At 38.1% G+C, this 18,850-nt stretch overlaps 3 protein-coding genes across 3 annotated transcripts; 2 read left to right on the top strand and 1 right to left on the bottom strand.

Annotated features, from left to right (window-relative positions):
• The first annotated feature begins 1,568 nt into the window (after positions 1-1,568).
• On the top strand, positions 1,569-4,352 carry LOC107036752 (rRNA-processing protein UTP23 homolog). The gene is made up of 3 exons (XM_015254895.1): positions 1,569-1,775; positions 1,883-2,106; positions 3,426-4,352. Exons 1-3 carry the CDS (start codon positions 1,656-1,658, stop codon positions 3,826-3,828), a joined length of 747 nt encoding a protein of 248 aa, XP_015110381.1. The 5' UTR covers positions 1,569-1,655; the 3' UTR covers positions 3,829-4,352.
• A 333-nt stretch (positions 4,353-4,685) lies between these two features.
• LOC107036864 (histone deacetylase 6) lies at positions 4,686-13,936 on the top strand. Its single transcript, XM_015255087.1, has 9 exons — positions 4,686-4,892; positions 5,786-5,956; positions 7,550-7,969; positions 8,482-8,946; positions 9,496-9,555; positions 9,842-9,931; positions 10,324-10,845; positions 11,047-11,548; positions 12,630-13,936. Exons 1-9 carry the CDS (start codon positions 4,890-4,892, stop codon positions 13,748-13,750), a joined length of 3,354 nt encoding a protein of 1,117 aa, XP_015110573.1. The 5' UTR covers positions 4,686-4,889; the 3' UTR covers positions 13,751-13,936.
• Positions 13,937-15,045: 1,109 nt separating this feature from the next.
• On the bottom strand, positions 15,046-18,754 carry LOC107036735 (GPI mannosyltransferase 4). The gene is made up of 4 exons (XM_015254874.1): positions 18,523-18,754; positions 17,196-17,574; positions 16,194-16,754; positions 15,046-16,008 (listed from the first exon to the last, which is right to left on the bottom strand). The coding sequence occupies exons 1-4, from the start codon at positions 18,671-18,673 to the stop codon at positions 15,105-15,107; spliced, it is 1,995 nt and encodes a 664-aa protein (XP_015110360.1). The 5' UTR covers positions 18,674-18,754; the 3' UTR covers positions 15,046-15,104.
• Between the last annotated feature and the right edge of the window lie 96 nt (positions 18,755-18,850).

Raw genomic sequence — 18,850 nt, 5'->3', positions numbered from 1 at the left:
TTATTGAGAGATGAAAAGACATCAATAGATTTTCATTTTTCTACGGAATTCTATTGAATTATTGAATTACTGATTCTGTTGAATTATTTTCTGTAGATTTTCCTCAGCTCCAATTCTCCAATTTTTTTTGCATCGCTAATTTAATTGTTCCATTTCGCATTGTATTGATAAATACAATTCATCTATTTCGTGGGGAATTTTGTAGAATGTCGATATCTCCAATAGTATTGACGCCGTACCCGAGGGGTTCTCGATGCCTCAAAACACAAAGAATATGTCATTTTCAGTTTTAATAATTACGACTGGTCAAATTCGTTGAAATTACTCAATTGTAAATCTGCGAAAGTGCGAAAAATCACCGGAGGTTGAGTTTGAATTTAGATATCCAGTCTGAGCTTTACACACATGGCTATCCACTCGGTACGAACTGCTGAAAATATTATAACAAATAACATGAAAATATGAATTACATGAATATCAACAAATTGCCTAAATAGTGCACTTGGAAATATAGTGTGATCCATGAGCTGTGGTATTTTGATGCGGAAACTAGAGAAAATTGTGAGGAATGGAATGAATTTATTCTGAAGTCGCTTCTTTTTATTTTTGGTGACTGCTGCTTCATGAGAGACTGCACTGGTGACGATGATTTATGAATGAAGTGTATTATTGGACTTATTATTGTATGGTGCTACGAAGAAGGGGCTTATTGAAATAAAAATTGAATTCAATTTGGTACGATTATTCAACCAATTTCGTTCCACTCGGGGTAATCAATGTGAATTGCATACAATTGATGTAAACTGATGGGGCATTGGGGGATGATGCTCTGTATGATAATATTGTACCTACAATACAATATTGCGATGCAATAATCATTCATTACATAGCTCGTCAGTCCGTTGGGATTTGGTAAGTGGATAGCGGATATGTGTCCCATCTGAGGTATATATTCAATATCGATGAGTTCTACAATAATTTCAATGCAATGTACATGAGAAAAGTGAAATAAACACCTTTGAAATTTTTGAGAAATTGAAAGTTTCTTCTTCCTTACCATTTCGTTTTGACATTACTATTGAAAAAAAAATGCGCAGACTATTCTGATTAATTTCCTGTTTGGTTTAAGTTATTGTTGCCTTCATCAACATCATATGGGGATAAAAAAACTTAATAACTTATGAGAATACATTAAGTCATTTAAAATTTTTTCCGGAAATCCAGAGGGACGAACTTTTGGGTTCTCTATTTTTAATTAATGAAATTATAATTTACATCTGGAAAAAAAATTTCACCGCTCATATAAATTTCTTTAATAAACTCCTTCTTTGGGCCATTATGCGGTCATCATCAGCGATGTAAATGAATAAGTCAAAGGAAAAAATAAGAACAACTCCTCTGCACTTAGCGCCAACGTTTTGAGAGTTGTTTTTTGTTTTTTTTCATTTGTCCCCGGTAGCTCTGTTGGAAGAGCACATTTGAATTTAAGAATTGCCGCCTGCAATTTTTTGAAAAAAGGTCGGCAAAGTAGGTGACGATAATCTAAATCGCTCACTCGATAGGTTAAACATTCTCAACCTCAAATCAAACACATCCTTCCTCAATCCTGTTATAATTGTTCCATGTGTCCAAACAATTCGAGTGAATAAGCAAAAATGAAAATCACTCGGCATAAAAAAGTGCAGAAGTACCTGAATTTCTACGTTAATAATTACAAATTTCGGGCACCGTTTCAAGTGCTGATTGATGGAACGTTTTGTTTTGCTGCTCTTCAGGTGAATAAAGGAATCATTAAATTGATAAAAACTGTCTTCATGTTTGTTTATGAAATAATTATCGAGAGAATGAGTAATTATGCGTTGATTTTATCCCATCGCTGCAGGAAAAATTTAATATTCAAGACCAATTACCAAAGTACTTTCAACAAGAAACGAAACTCCTGACTACCCCATGTATCATCATGGAAACAGAGAGTTTGGGGCCTCAGACCTATGGAGCAATGCTCATCGCTAAGAAATTTGCTGTGCACAGGTGCAGCCACGAGAAGCATCCGACGACGGGGTCCAAGTGCCTGAGGTCTATGATAAAAAATAATAATCCGTCTAGGTGAGAGCCATCACTTCACGTAGCAAAGCAAGTGGATAATTGCATTTCTTTAATAAATGAGTATAATTATTTTTGCTGATAAATTAGCATTTGCTTCCGAAGGGGTTCTCTTTTTTAAATTCTTACTTCACTATTTTCTTCTTCTATTTTTTCATGTCATAGTACTGTCATCAAAATTTTGCGTTTACTCAACAACGAATTGTGCGACCCCCATCATATTCTGATAGAATCAAGAGGGTATTGTTATCAATTTTTTGAGTCTCGACTAATTCCATTTTGATGACAATTTTTTGAGTGATAGTTGAAAAATCGATTTTTGGAAAAACGTAAATTTTTTCGAATCTGTGTGAAAAATTGAATTTTAATTGGTGTCAATGAATAGAGCTTATTGACGTCTATATTCATGAAAAAATTCATGAAATTCGATTGATCCCTTATGGGGACATTTCGAAAAAAATGAAGAAAATCGCATATTCGGACTTTTAACTCATATTTCCTTACCCTAAATATTGGGAACTTAAATTTGAGCTATTACAAAGCTTCCGTTCGGAACCAAAAAAATAAAACACCAATTTTTTGAGCCCTGACTAATTCCATTTTGATGACAATTTTTTGAGTGATCGTTAAAAAATCGATTTTTGGAAAAACGTAAATTTTTTCGAATCTGTGTGAAAAATTGATTTTTAATTGGTGTCAATGAATAGAGCTTATTGAAGTCGATATTCATGAAAAAATTCATGAAATTCGATTGATCCCTTATGGGGACATTTCGAAAAAAATGAAGAAAATCGCATATTCGGACTTTTAACTCATATTTCCTTACCCTAAATATTGGGAACTTAAATTTGAGCTATTACAAAGCTTCCGTTCGGAACCAAAAAAATAAAACACCAATTTTTTGAGCCCTGACTAATTCCATTTTGATGACAATTTTTTGAGTGATCGTTGAAAAATCGATTTTTGGAAAAACGTAAATTTTTTCGAATCTGTGTGAAAAATTGATTTTTAATTGGTGTCAATGAATAGAGCTTATTGAAGTCGATATTCATGAAAAAATTCATGAAATTCGATTGATCCCTTATGGGGACATTTCGAAAAAAATGAAGAAAATCGCATATTCGGACTTTTAACTCATATTTCCTTATCCTAAAAATTGGGAACTTAAATTTGAGCTATTACAAAGCTTCCGTTCGGAACCAACAAAATAAAACACCAAAAAATGAATAGCAAAACGAATAATAAATAAATTAAAAAATTGAAAAATTGAATTGGTCTTAAATATTTGAAATGATAATCAATGACAATGAACCTTTCAACAGATATATAGTAGCAACACAAGACAGGGAGCTTCAAGAGAAGATTCGCAAGAGAGCGGGGGTGCCTCTCCTCTATCTCCACGGAAAGGTCCCCACACTGGATCCACCCTCCCAGGCTAGCAGGACCGACGCCCAGAGTCAGCTAGAAAGTGTTGATCTGGACGTTCACCAGAGACAAACCCTGGAGGAGTTGAAGCAGAGCTCGGGACTCGTCACCCAGGAGGAGACAAAAATAAAGAAGAAGAAGAGGAAAGGGGGGCCGAACTCCCTCAGCTGCAAGAAGAAGCAGAAGAAGTCTTCAGAAGATGAAACGCCAAAAACATCTGGAAAAGTGCGAAAGAGGAGAAAAGCGAAGATTCCGTCACATGTTAAAGAAATGTTGAAGACTGAGGAAAATGATAAATGACAAAATTAAATCGAATTAACCATTTGTTTTTCCAGTCATTAATTTCTTCAGTTAATCGAAATAAAAAATAATTAAAGAGAGAATTGGACAGAAAAATCACAAATAAACGGCGGTATGGATTTGTTCATCGATCGAGCTTAATTCTTAATTCTTTTATTTTATTTTAATTATAATTTAAATATTAAAAATTAATTAATATTAAAAATAATTAATTTTAAAAATTTATTAATTGTAATTCAAACATTTTATTCTTTTATTTTATTTTTATCAGATTCTTCATTCTCTTATTACTGATGTTCAACAGAAGATGTATTAAATTGTTTGTATATAAGACTGGAACATGTTCGCATTGTTCAACAAAAAAAATGAAAAAATAGGAGAAGAGAACAGCGAAATAAGAATTTAAAAAATGAAATTGTCCGCTTGTTCCGTTCGTGATCTGTAAAAAATTTTCATGTAAATGAACGAATGAGTAAATGAATAAAAATCGACACGACGATCGAGCTCGGTCTGGATAACATGAATACGAATATTTCTAGCGCAAATTCAATCGATTGGAAAAATTATTTTTTTAGTTATCGTGGCAAGACTGAATCGGTCACACACGGACGAGCTCTAAAAACATCATATTCTGATTCCTGAACCCAGAATGAGTCATCCTAACATGAAAAACTAGAAAATTTAATTTTGAGGAATACAATGCTTCCATTCGGAAGCAATGAAACACCAAAAAGGAATTATCATCACGAATTATCATCCCCATCTCTCGCATGAATTTAAAAAATTCAGTAAACCCAGTTCACATGTGAAATCGCGACCTTCAGATGCATGAAAACCCCCCTGTCCTGTGTTTTGATCCGTTGAAGAACCCTTTCGTTTCGATTGTTTGACAGAACACAAAACACAAGTATTCCCCTGAATTGAATGCAATGAGTAATTTCCCTGCCTCGAGGAGAATTCACTTCGATCTGCCCATTAATTCGTGCATTAATCCCCCAGTGCAGGATCCCCCAGCGAACGAGAGCACCATTTGAGGTTTGAAGGTTAAAACTCGTGAAGAAATGGTGAGAAACAATTTCATTTTCTTAATTTTATTTGACGAAAGTTGATGGTGGGATATCGCTCGTGATCTTGGATATTACGTGACGATGCACTCCGCTTAGTTTAACGGCTTTCCATATTTGGTTGGGCCTTGCCTTTTCCACCACCCACACATTTTGTTACTCAACATTTGAAGAAACTGGAAATTCCGGGGGAATTACTTCAGTTGTAAAGTGCTCGGATAAATGAAATCGACGCGAATTTCGTGAGTTAAAAAATTAACGTCTCTGAATTCAAGGGAAATTGAACACTTTTGTGGGATTTTTTTTTAACGAGTGGAATGAGAAATAGAAAATGAGAAATTCTTGAGAAACTAATCTTCAAGATTTTGTGCTGAATTCTTTATTTCTCATGGCAGAATCCAAGAAGAAATCCTCATGCTCAAGAATTTTTTTTTAAATCAACATTTTTGTTTTAAAAATAATTTAAAATCAATATTTGTTAATTGTGTTCAAATCTAATTTCCAATGGAAATTAATCGATTTTCAACAGAATTTCACTAAAAAAAAATAGTCTTCGAGGGAAATTAATTAATATTTTCTCCTTGTTTCTTTCTTTCTCATGTCACAATTCAATAAAAAATCCTTATGTCCAATAACTTTAATGAAAACCTCAAAATTCCACTCGAAAAAATAATCAAATGCAACATTTGTGGAATGTTTCCAGCCAAATATCTATTGAAAATGGCCCTGGGAATTTGTTTAATTTCCAGTAGACGTCGGGAACAAACAGAACAATAAAATTTTACACTTCACCCCTGTCAATGTTTCCATTTTCTGTTTTATTATTCCCGTTTACTCCTTGTCATTCGTCGTTTAATCATGCATCTTCACAATCTGTTTTTACAATTCATCAGTCAAACCCCGAGCCGAGAAACAATTTTTTCAACGCGGTGAGACAGTTGGCAGAGAGTGAGATACACCTGATAAAAGTTATTGAGAATTCGAGGAAAGAGATTCATGAGACGATGTCGACCAAGCAGGGCCTCAGGAGCAACGAGGGGAAGAGGTCATCCAGATTGGCTAAAGTAAATTTCGCTTTCATTAATTTTTTTTTCTAAAAAAAAGCATGGAGAATAGACGGCAATTTTCATGAAGCCCGCCTCACAAACAAAAGAGAATTGAATACCATTCTATGAAACATGAATAAACGAATCGCAATTGTCCGAATTATTTAGGCCAGAGGAAAATAGAATAATTCTACTTTCTTAATATTGCGTTTACTGAGGTTTTCTTCGAACAAAGTTGATTAGAATTAATAGCTAGAATTATGAGATTATCTCACATTTTTGACGTTAAGGATAGGAGAATCTGAATGCAATATAGTGAAAATGATGATCGATTTTTTCACTTTGAACAAATAATATTAATATCCAAATACAAAATTTCTGATGTGAATAAAAAGAAGCTGTGACTCAATATTCCAACTGAAGTTTTAATTTTTAATTTGGTGCTGAAAACACGAGATGACAATATTCTACGCACGGAATTATATTGATGAGATGAACAACAGATTAATTGAATTACCGTGTGAACTAACTAAAAATTGATAACAGTGTGGGCACGCACTTTTACCAGAGTATCAACAAACATTGAATCCCAGAAATTCCCACTCTAAAGTGTGTTCTAGAGGGAATTGAATTGTAATTATGATTAAAATCTTATTCAGTGAGTATAGGAATTAGAACATTCGCAAATCATCTATTGTCATATGAAAATTTAACAACCGATAAATTGGGGCAGATGATTCTCATCGGTTGTATCATTTTCTGCAATGGGAATGATTATAAACAATTAATTGAAGAAGGAAATATCGAAAATAGCAGGAAAAAGGGCATCAGCAGAACAAACCCATTCTTCGATATTAACGTTTTGTAGTCGAGAAAATTTTGCAAAAAAAAATTCTAAAATTTCCCCCTGAGATCACTAATTTGCAAAATAATTAAGCAAATGGAGAAAGTATCAAGTCGAAAGATTATATTCTGCCCCTTCGCTACTGATGACTCTCACTGCGATAAGATAAAGACATGCTTCATGCAAAAAAAGACAAAAACAGCCGATAATTTTATCGACTTCATGAGCTTGTTCGTTGCACTTCAGTTGAATCCTTCATTAACTCCATTGGCTGCATATTCCCGCTATCAAGACTGGATTCACTCCATCATTTTTTAAACAATCTCCGTTATCAGCGTTCTGCATTCTCCTCTAGTGAATAGAGCAATTTCCCTCAATCTTTCACCCCCTTTTTTCAAGTAATTAATTGTTTTCAATTTTACATGTACGAAAAAATTTGATAGAAAAACTTAATGAATTCGCTAGAATTTTCCATTCAATTCCCTAGATTTATCTGTCAATTTTTTTTGTGCAATAATATTTAATAATATTTATTATTATTATTATTATTATTATTATTATTATTATTTACTCATAATAACAATAATAAGAATAATAAACGATAATAATAATTATTTAATAATAATAAATAATAATCATTTTTTCGTTCATTAATAAATGTTCCAATAATCTCCATTACCAGTATTTAGAATTCTTCTCTGGTGAATGGAGCAATTTCCCTCGATCTTCCATGGTTCTTTAAAGTAATTAATTGTCTTCACTTGTAGGTGAGGCCATCGCAGGCGATAATAGTAGCAAAACGCGAAGCAGCGCAAAAGAGAAAAACCCAAAAAAACTCAGACAGTTGTTACGTCCGTGACATCTACCAAACAGCGATCGACTCCAAGAACATGATTCGAGGGCCAACAGGTGTGGTTTACGATCGCTCGATGGCAGAGCATCGATGCCTGTGGGACGACAAATACCCGGAGTGTCCGGAGAGGTTCACGAGGGTCCTGGAGAGGTGTCAGGAGCTCGGGCTCATCGAGAGGTGCAAGTTCATCGAGCCTAGACTAGCGAGAATCGATGAGGTTCTTCTGAAGCACTCAATGGAGCAGATCGACATTCTCAAGGGCACCGAGGGCTGCCAGGATGCTGAACGACTGGAGAACATCTCCTCGAAATACGATGCTATTTACATACATCCGGTGAGTGAGAATTGAAAATGGAAATATTACTTGAGGATATTTTTTTTAACATTCGTTGGTTATGAATACATAACTGAAATTGTTCAATTTGTTCTCCGAAGAAATGATTTTTACGGAGGAAAATCAATTGTTGATAAATTTTTTATAGTGCAATTTTCCAATGAATCTCCAATGAATGAATGAATGAATGAATGAATGAATAATAATAATAATAATAGATGGAGATTTTTTGTCTTAATCTAGAAATTTTTTAGTTCTCATTTCTAGAATAGAAAATCCCTGATTGAAAAATAATAGATCAAGGATATTTTGTTCTCCTTTCAAAAAGATTTATAAATGTTTATTCTTTCATTGAGGATTAGAATTTTATGAATTGAGAATTTCAAAATTTCTGATAAAAAACACCGAAAAATGTTGAAAATATTGAAGAGCTCGAATTTTGTTGCCTGATTTTAAATCCTGAAAGAACATTATCAAAATTCCACTAAACTCTTCCTCCCATTTTTTCCCAGTCGACGTACAAGCTATCTCTCCTCGCCGCTGGCTCCACAATAAACCTGTTCGAGAGTATCTGTCGAGGCGAAGTTCAGAATGGAATGGCAATCATCAGGCCGCCAGGCCACCACGCGATGAAATCCGAGTACTGCGGCTACTGTTTCTTCAATAATGTCGCCATCGCCTCGGAGAAGATCCTGGCAGAGGGCCTGGCTAAGAGGATTCTGATCGTCGACTGGGACGTTCACCATGGCCAGGCAACCCAGCAGATGTTCTACGACGACCCGAGGGTCGTGTACTTCTCCATCCATCGATATGAGAATGGGTCCTTCTGGCCCAACCTGAGGGAGTCCGATTATCATTACGTCGGGGCAGGCGCTGGGGTCGGACACAATTTCAATGTACCTTTGAATAAAACCGGAATGACGAATGGTGATTATCTGGCGATATTTCAGCAAGTGCTGCTGCCAATGGCGTATGAGGTAAATGCAGATAATATAATTATAATTGATAGAATTATTATTAGCTCAGATTATATTAATATAATATAATATAATATAACATAATATAACATAATATAATATAACATAATATAACATAATATAATATAATATAACATAATATAACATAATATAATATAATATAACATAATATAACATAATATAATATAATAATATATTATATTATACTATTATATAAATATATGATTATATCATATTATATTATCCGCGCAGACGCCTCTCCTCATTGTGAGAAAAGAGAAAACAAGTGGGAAATTGCTTTCGTCACAACATAGTCAATATATTTTTAATAGTACACTAACAATTTGCTTCTGAATGTAATTTCTATGATGACGTATTTTAAACTGAATTCAATGAATCATTGAATTTTTCACCTTTCCCTGAATATCTGTTTGAAATATAAAATTTTGTTCTCATGATTGAACACGTAAACGTGACATTCAGAAGGAAATTCTATAATATTTTAAAACATTCACATGATAGAGATGATAACTGTGTTATTCTATTCAGTATCAGCCGGATCTCGTGGTTATCTCAGCTGGCTACGACGCAGCCTTCGGTTGCCCTGAGGTAATTTAATTAATACTCATTAAATTTTTTGTTCATTAGTTTTCCCCTGACCTTGTCGTCGTCTCTGCTGGCTTTGACTCGGCCCTTGGAGATGAAAAGGTTGTTGATTTCATTAATATTTTTATCCGAAGTTTTAAAAACAATTTTTTTTTCTCGTAATTAATTTCAATAAATTGAAATTAGTTAATTCTCCTGGAATTTGAATTTAATTATGAGTCAGTTGAAAAATCAACTTAAATTATTTTAAAAATTAGTTAATTCACTAACATTTTGAAATAATTGACAGGGTGAGATGGAGATTACCCCAGCATTTTATGCCCACCTGTTGTCACCATTGTTGGGCCTAGCAAATGGTAAAGTTGCAGTTATTCTCGAGGTAAATTACCACAAAAATCGAAAATTAAAAAAACTCATACTATACAATATGGTATAGAACAATTATATAATTAATAATATATTAATTTGATATATTTATTATATTATTATAATCATATAATATAATTATTATAATATAATACATTATAACTATATTATATCTATTATTATAATATAGATATAATATAGTTATAAAAAAAGAAAAAAAAATCCTGATTAAAATATAATTATATCTTAATCAGGTATATCACGCTAGAATGACAAGAATATGTGGATGAATGCCTCCTAATGATAATGATAACAAAGAGAATTTATTCGTAAAATAGAAACAGTAAAAAACAATTGGACAATTCCATCTGTTCTCCCCCTAATTAATTAAATTATGCATTCCAGGGTGGCTACTGTCTCGAGTCCCTCTCAGAGTCAGCAGCCCTGACCTTACGAACCCTCCTGGGAGACCCCTGCCCCGTGATATCGACCCTAGCCCCCCCATCCCCGACCATAACCGAAACAATTCTCAACGTCATCTACACTCACAAGCCCTATTGGGGCTGCTACCAGTACCAAGACACCTACAGCGTCAACTCAGGATCAGGGAGTGACGATATCGTCAAGCACCTGCCCAAGGTCGTCTACGAGGGGGACGAGACGAAGCCGGAGTTCTATCAGACTCGAGACTGTTACCCAGTGCAGAGTGAAACTCAATTGAATGAAATTCATAACAGACTCGTCTTGCTGAAGCAGATGACGAGTCTGAGTCGAGCTCCGCACAGGGTCTGCCTGGTTTATGATGACAGGATGCTGAGGCACTTCAACTATGCTGAGGACAGCCATCCGGAGACACCCAAGAGGATTTCTGAGATATTCTCGATGCATGAGGAGTACGGGCTGATCGAGAGATGTCATGTTTTAGAAGTATGTGAATGATATTTTGTTTATTCGTATTTTTAAACTGAAATTTAAGGGCTGTTTGATGTTTCATCTGTAGAGAAATTTAATAGATAAAACTAATTCAATTTTCTAAGGGAATTTTCAATAGTCAATATTCATGAAATTCGATTGATCCCTTTCAAGAAAATTTCGAAAAAATTAAGATCCTCGATTTGATGATTTCAGGGAAGAGCAGCTACAGAGGAGGAGCTCTCCCTGGTCCACACCAAAGAGCACATTGGTAAAATGCAGCAGACAGCTGAATCAAAGCCCTCAGAGCTGACGAAACAGTCTCGTGACCTCGACTCTGTGTTCCTCCACAAGGAAACGTGGACGAGTGCTAGCATAGCAGCAGGCTCCCTCCTGAGAGTAGTGGACAGTGTTCTGAATGGGGAGAGCCAGTCTGGAGTGGCGGTGGTGCGACCCCCGGGTCATCACGCTGGCGAGGAGGAGGCCTGTGGCTTCTGCATCTTCAATAATATTTCGGTTGCTGCTAGATATGCAACCGAGTTCCACGGGTTGAAACGAGTCTTGATAGTCGACTGGGACGTTCATCACGGGAATGGAACGCAGTCCATTCTCGAGGAAGATCCGAAGATTCTGTACATGTCTGTTCATCGTTACGATAATGGGGCTTTTTTTCCTGCTTCGAAGGATGCTAATTACGACGTCGTGGGGACTGGAAGAGGTAAAACACTAGTGCATTACAATAATCCTTTGCGAAATATATCCAACATTATCAGGTACTTCAATTCGCAGCAGTAATAATCCAAAGCTATCGAATAACTGAAACAAGTCGTTGGAAAAATTCGTTGTCAAATGATTGAGACAGAGACTCAGGCTCTCCACGAGAAAGCAATCGAAATTAAACGTCAACACTGGTAATTTTTCGGTGGTAACGTGTGGATAAAAGACATTAGTTGTCTGATAACTCAAGTCTCTGGTGCCATTCATCAAAATGTGCTCCATAAACTCAGGGAATAAATTAACAGTCGTCGTGTAATAGAGTCTGTAAGGTATCTTTTGATTGTGGAATTTCTTCTCGCAGTCTCTCAATGTCCTCCGAATGTTGTCGTACACTTCCGGGACATCCTTGCTGCCCTCTTCATACAGGAAGAAATCCTGTTTGAGTTGATACCGATGTTTAGTACTGCTGGTATAAATTTTATTCGTATTCTTCAGCTGGAGGAGAGCCGTGGGTAGTGAATAAGTGTGAGATGTGAATAAATGGACGTGTGTGAGCTCTGGTTTCGCTTTCAACTCGTGGAAAATGTGACTGGCTAGGGGCAGAACCCCCCCTTGGTGCAGGAAGCCGTAGAATAACGTCAGGAAGATGTTGGTGATCCACCAGATCACTTGCCATCTAATTATCTCCGGGGTTTTTCTCACGTAGAGGTGACTTGGGTCGTTGTTGTTGGTGTAGGCGACTGTTGTTGCGCTCTTCCCGTACCCCAGGGACGTCCCGTGAAGGAATACCAGGGGAAGCAGCACTGGGATGATGAATCGAGGCTCTTGATGCGGGAAGATTGATAGAAGAGCGATTGGGATTATGAAGCAGGCGATCATCAGACTCTCGACGCTCTGGATGCGGGGGAGCTCCAGCCAGTGGCGTTGCGAGGCACTGGAACAGTTGATTTTTCCCCAAGAAAATTAATTATTTAAATAATCCATTGGTTGAAGACAATCACTGCCATCCAATAACCTTTAGCGTTTCCCCCTATATTTCGTCGCCCTTAAACCTCCACTAATCTTCCATTTATCTCCCCCAGGTAAAGGCTTCAACGTCAACATCCCCTGGAACCGTCGCAAGATGGGCGATCCCGAGTACGTGGCAGCCTTCCAGCAGATAATCCTCCCAATCGCCTACCAGTTCAACCCAGAGCTCGTCCTCATCTCCGCAGGCTTCGACGCCTGCGTGGGGGACCCCCTGGGCCACTACACAGTCTCCCCAGAGGCCTACGGTCTCTTCACCCACTGGCTCTCACCCCTCGCCAACGGCCGATTGATCCTCGCCCTCGAGGGTGGCTACAACGTCAACTCCATCTCCCACGCCATGACGATGTGCACGAAGGCCCTCCTCAACGATCCCCTGCCTCCACTGCGTCCCCTCACCGCCCCCTGTTCAAGTGCAATTACTAGTATTAAGAATGTCCTCAAGACCCAGAAGACTTTCTGGCCGAATTTAGTCTTCCAAGCAGCCTTGCCTAGGGAGAATGTCCTCCCTGAGGCCTCAGCCCCTGGGGATGAGACACCAGGATCTGAGCAGAAAATAGCGGACGAACAATTCAAGACTGAAAAAGGGGGCAAAATCGACGATCTCGCGGCGAAAGTCGAGCGGATGACCCTGAGAAATCCGACGAATTGCGTCAGGGAGTGTGTGAATCCGGGGGAAAAGCCCAGGGAAAGCTCAGGCGCTGGGGGAAGTGGGGCTAGTGGATCTGGTGGATCTAGTGGAGGTCGAGGGGCTGCAGCTGCCGGTCAAACCCTCCAGGAGTTCCTCTCGGAGAATTTTCAGGCGCTCAACGAGGGCGAAATGTTTGCAGTTGTTCCTCTGAACGACTGCCCTCATCTGGAGCTCGTCCAGGAGGTGCCTCCCAGTGGAATCGACGTCAGGAGTCCCTGTCTGGAGTGCAAGAGCACAGAGGAGAACTGGGTCTGCCTGATTTGCTACTCGACGCATTGTGCTAGGAGTGTCAATCAGCATGCTGTTGTCCATGGTGAGAGTCTCGAGCATCCAATCGCCCTGAGCCTCACGGATCTGTCGGTCTGGTGCTACGGGTGCGAGGCTTATGTCGACAATCCGAAGGTCTATACGGCGAGGAATAGAGTTCATCTCGCCAAGTTCGGGGAGGAGCTGCCTTGGACGTACAATGAGTTTACGTTGAATTGACGATTATGAATTTGTTGTCTATGTTTTTATTTATTTGGAGGCTTGGGGTGGGGGAATTCTCCAGTGTTCGAGGGAGGGAAAAGTTTAATGAAAAAACCTTGCGTTTTCTGCAAGAAATTCAGTGGCGAAGTGGTAAAACGGTTTAAGTCGATTTATCTCTTAGTTGTTTTTGAAGAATATCTCCGAGTGTGAAGGAGATAATGAAATTTTCGTAATAACTTTTTTTCTAGAGCAAATTGAGTGCTACAAGAAAGGTCTAGACAAAAATTTAGCTGTCTTCCTTAGATTCCGAGATATTCACTAAAAACTGGCCAATTGTCAAAATCGACTTGAACCGCTTTACCACTTCGCTACTGAATTCTATTGGTTCTATTGAAAATTCTGTTTTTTGCGGCTATTCTTGAAGATTATGCAATTTTAGCTTGTAATTTTGTTAACAGATATTTTGATGGAAAAAAGTCTAGATTTTTATTTTTCTATAGAAATTCTGAGGACGTAAATTTTTAAAATTTTTTTTATTTGTTTTTCATATTAAAATCCAAGAGAAAGACAGAAAAATCAATATCTGTAGATATTTTTCTATGAAGAAATGTTTATTTAAAAATGAAAAGGGACATTGCATAATTTTTAAAAGAATTGGCGCAAAAATCATAGAATTTTCCAATAGAATTCCAATGAAAATTCAGTAAAATTGCTTAAAGAAAGCGCTCGGATTCTCTACTGATTTTTTCGTACGTAGACACATGCGAAGAAATATTCCTCATGAAAATTATAAAGTTAATGTTATAATATTAAATATTGTAATATCATATTTTATAGTATTGTAAATTATAGATTCGTGTGAGTTGAATATTTGAAAAGTTTCGTAAGATCTCATTGAATTAAAGATTATTACATAGTTTCCTGGGGGTAACATTCGTTTTTAAAAGAATTAACGATTTTTTATTAAGTAAATAGGACGAGGAGTGCGAACACTGGACGATTCAGTTGAGTTATAACGTTTGTATAAAAGAAAGCTTATTGATTATTGTATTGTTGAATGGGGTGAGGGATTTTATGGCAGTATTTGTTGGACTTCTCATTGATCATCGATTTTCAATGAAGGAGAATTGATGACAATGACTGATGACAAAACACACGGACTTTCACAAAAACGATTCCCCCATCTGCTTACAATCTGTAAAAACAACAGAACAAACTCCTACTATTTCAAAGTAACTATTTAATAAGAGAAAAAACGAGTTGATCTTGATTAATGCGAGCAAATACTTTTTTCACCAAATAAAACGCCTCAGTAATATGAAAAAAGCCTTCGATTTATTCGTTCCACAGGCAACCACATCACAACAATCTCCTACGAAATATATCCAGCATTATCAGGCACTTCAATTCGCAGCAGTAATAATCCAAAGCTATCGAATAACTGAAACAAGTCGTTGGAAAAATTCGTTGTCAAATGATTGAGACAGAGACTCAGGCTCTCCACGAGAAAGCAATCGAAATTAAACGTCAACACTGGTAATTTTTCGGTGGTAACGTGTGGATAAAAGACATTAGTTGTCTGATAACTCAAGTCTCTGGTGCCATTCATCAAAATGTGCTCCATAAACTCAGGGAATAAATTAACAGGCATCGCGTAATAGAGTCTGTAAGGTATCTTTTGATTGTGGAATTTCTTCTCGCAGTCTCTCAATGTCCTCCGAATGTTGTCGTACACTTCCGGGACATCCTTGCTGCCCTCTTCATACAGGAAGAAATCCTGTTTGAGTTGATACCGATGTTTAGTACTGCTGGTATAAATTTTATTCGTATTCTTCAGCTGGAGGAGAGCCGTGGGTAGTGAATAAGTGTGAGATGTGAATAAATGGACGTGTGTGAGCTCTGGTTTCGCTTTCAACTCGTGGAAAATGTGACTGGCTAGGGGCAGAACCCCCCCTTGGTGCAGGAAGCCGTAGAATAACGTCAGGAAGATGTTGGTGATCCACCAGATCACTTGCCATCTAATTATCTTCGGGGTTTTTCTCACGTAGAGGTGACTTGGGTCGTTGTTGTTGGTGTAGGCGACTGTTGTTGCGCTCTTCCCGTACCCCAGGGACGTCCCGTGAAGGAATACCAGGGGAAGCAGCACTGGGATGATGAATCGAGGCTCTTGATGCGGGAAGATTGATAGAAGAGCGATTGGGATTATGAAGCAGGCGATCATCAGACTCTCGACGCTCTGGATGCGGGGGAGCTCCAGCCAGTGGCGTTTCGAGGCACTGGAACAGTTGATTTTTCTCCATGAAATTAATTATCGAAATGATCCATTGGTTGAAGACAATTATCTTCATCCAAGGATTTTTTTCGTTTTTATTCATCATTACAGGTAGTCACTTGAATGCAGAGGACAAGTTCTGCCCTGAAAGTCCATTGTAAAAACCAAATTTAACAATAAAATACTCACCTGTTGATCATCTTCCCGAAGGAGATCAATCCAATGACCCCAAGGGCATTGAACAACAGTGGAACATTGACCAGAAAATGCTGGTACCTCCCATGAATTCCATGCTGTGCTAGATTCTCAGTCGCCGAGTTGTACCTCAAGAAGTTCAACGGAGTTACAAGAAAATTATCCATCCCCACCTCGAGTTTCATGATCTCACTGAGGGTCAGGTACCCGAAGTAGAAGCTATCAGCGAGGATGATGGCGACAGCAGTCGGTATTCCACAGAAAATGAAGGTGATGATTCGAACGTGAAAATCCCAGAAGCCAACGCTCCTGGAGCCGAGCCCTCGCTGCAGCCAGAAGGCAATCGGTGGGAAAGCAAAAGCGATGAAGGTCGGACGATTGAAGATCCCCAGGACGGTGACTGTCGCCAGGACGACGCAGTGATTGAGGGAGTGCGATGGGAGTGACGCTCGCAGTTTATAGTACTTTACCCTCTCGACGATCGTCGGGGCCTTGTCATAGCGCTCCTTGAAGTGATCGCTCTGGAGCACAATTTTCTCGGAGCACGCCATGCACCTGGACCACAACAGGGAATTCTTCAGTAGCGAAACGGTAAAACTGTTCCAGTCGATTTTGACTGCTTCAGTTTTCAATGAATATCTCGGAATCTAAGGCAGATAGCAGATAGATTGTGACGACCCGGTCGTCCATAACTTCATTTTTTGGACACTAAAGGTTTTTGAGATTAAATTCTCTCGAGAGCTCCTCAGGTCGTTCCTGGTGGCCGACTCACCCCGACCCGGGGAGCAGCACTTGCAATTCGACTAATTCTCTGTTTCCCCGAGGAATTTATTGTCATCGCCCTGGAGAAAAATCTCTCCCTCGGCACGAAGTCATTACGAAAATTTCGCTATCTCACTTAGATTCGGAGATATTCCTCGAAATTTCCTCATATTCCGCATTCCAATCGCCATTTTGAGTGGCAAACGATTTAATCGGGGGAATCCCATCACTGACCTGGAGACGTAATAAATCAGAATCGAGTTCAGGATGAGCTCGATGCTGTTCGAGAAGGTGTGGGTGGCGTACGTCATCATGACGAAGGAGCTCGCGAAGATGACGAGTCGCACCCGGTAATTCTGGCTGTAGATGCAGCATATTTTGTAGAGGGAGTAATCGGTGATGAAGGATAGAACGCAGATGACTAGCCTCGGGAGGACCACGAGGAGGTAGGGGGTTCTCAGGGGGAGCTGGAAGTAATGGGAGAAGTAGGGGGACAGGACGTTGAGGATGGAGTAGGGCAGCCCTACGACTAGCTGGGGGACCAGCGCCGAGCGGATGGGAAAGGTTGCGTTGAACTCCCAGGGCTTGTTCACATTTATGTCGAAGCGATCGCCTGAGGTAAAATGTTTTGTCTCAAAATATTGAATAATAGTGTTGACAAAAATATATTGTTGCTTTCCGGATATTTTACAATTATTTTATTATTTCAATTTTGCTGGTCGGAATTTTAATCTTGATTTTGAACCTTTAGAAAACATTTTTATTTATTTATTCGTCTATTCCAATAAGCTGCCTTACAGGGACTGTGCCCTATGGCAGTGGGGGGTACATCAATTTTACATTTCAAAGTTAGAAAACATTTGAAAAATGTGAAAAAAAAATGAGAAAGTTTACGTTTGGGGGAAGATTGATGAAATTACGAGCATTTTTAAATGAAAAATTTATAAACAATCAATTTTCCATCATGAAAATCATTCGTTCGGAGTCGTAATAAATTTATTCGCATTCAGAATTTTACCAGCAATCGATTTCATGCCTTAAAAAATAGGATTTCCGAAAGTTTAAACAATTTCAGTTATTTATTTATGAACAATGAATGTTTAAAAAAATAATAATTCCGTGCAAAATGTAATTTTAATGAGGCCGAATATTCATGGTATTTTTCAAATTTTTCTCACGCAATTTGCTTGACAAATTTGATGATCGAAAATGGTTGAATTTATAGTAGGGGAGGGTAGGGTAAAATGGACACTTTAGACTTTTTAAAAATTATTCATAACTCAGAAACAAATGTAACAATAGAGCTCAGTTTAGGCTCATCACAAAGGGAAAGAATTGTTCTTTGTACTGAAAAAAATATATTAAATTTCATCAACATTTCAACCCGTCACTAATATTTTTAAAAAAGTCAAAAGTGTCCATTTTACCCCAACCTCCCCTATACATGCTTTTGGCCTCAGCAAATAAATAAACAAATGAAAAAAAATAAAAAACTAGAAAAAAAAATTGAATAAAAAATAAAAACAAATAAATTCGTCGTGCATTGTTGTCATTCCCTCACCTGCAATCACCTCGATGGACTGAAAAAACTCATCAGGATGAATGTACCCAGTCTGTGGCACGAGTGTCAGAGCAACCCTCAACCCCGCAAAAATCCAGTAAGGAAGTGCCTTAGCCGGTGGTTTATAATTCGACATTCCCTCGTGCCCCATGTTCTTTCCCTTGTCACCAAAAAGTCATCCTCGCCCGCACGCTAAAAGCACAGATAACGAGCCCGCGTCACTGTCACGAGGTTTCAGAACCCCGTGCCCTCGATTCACTATAATCGGTAGAAATTACTTTTTATCCTCAGAGCCCTCAAGTAGTTCAGTGCGTGCCCCCGCGGCCCA

This window comes from Diachasma alloeum, unplaced genomic scaffold (genome assembly GCF_001412515.2).
Source record: "Diachasma alloeum isolate Michigan unplaced genomic scaffold, Dall2.0 Dall_scaffold_00211, whole genome shotgun sequence".
NCBI lineage: Eukaryota > Metazoa > Arthropoda > Insecta > Hymenoptera > Braconidae > Diachasma > Diachasma alloeum.
Note: the sequence above shows the minus strand (reverse complement) of the source record. Positions and strands in the feature narration are given on the sequence as shown.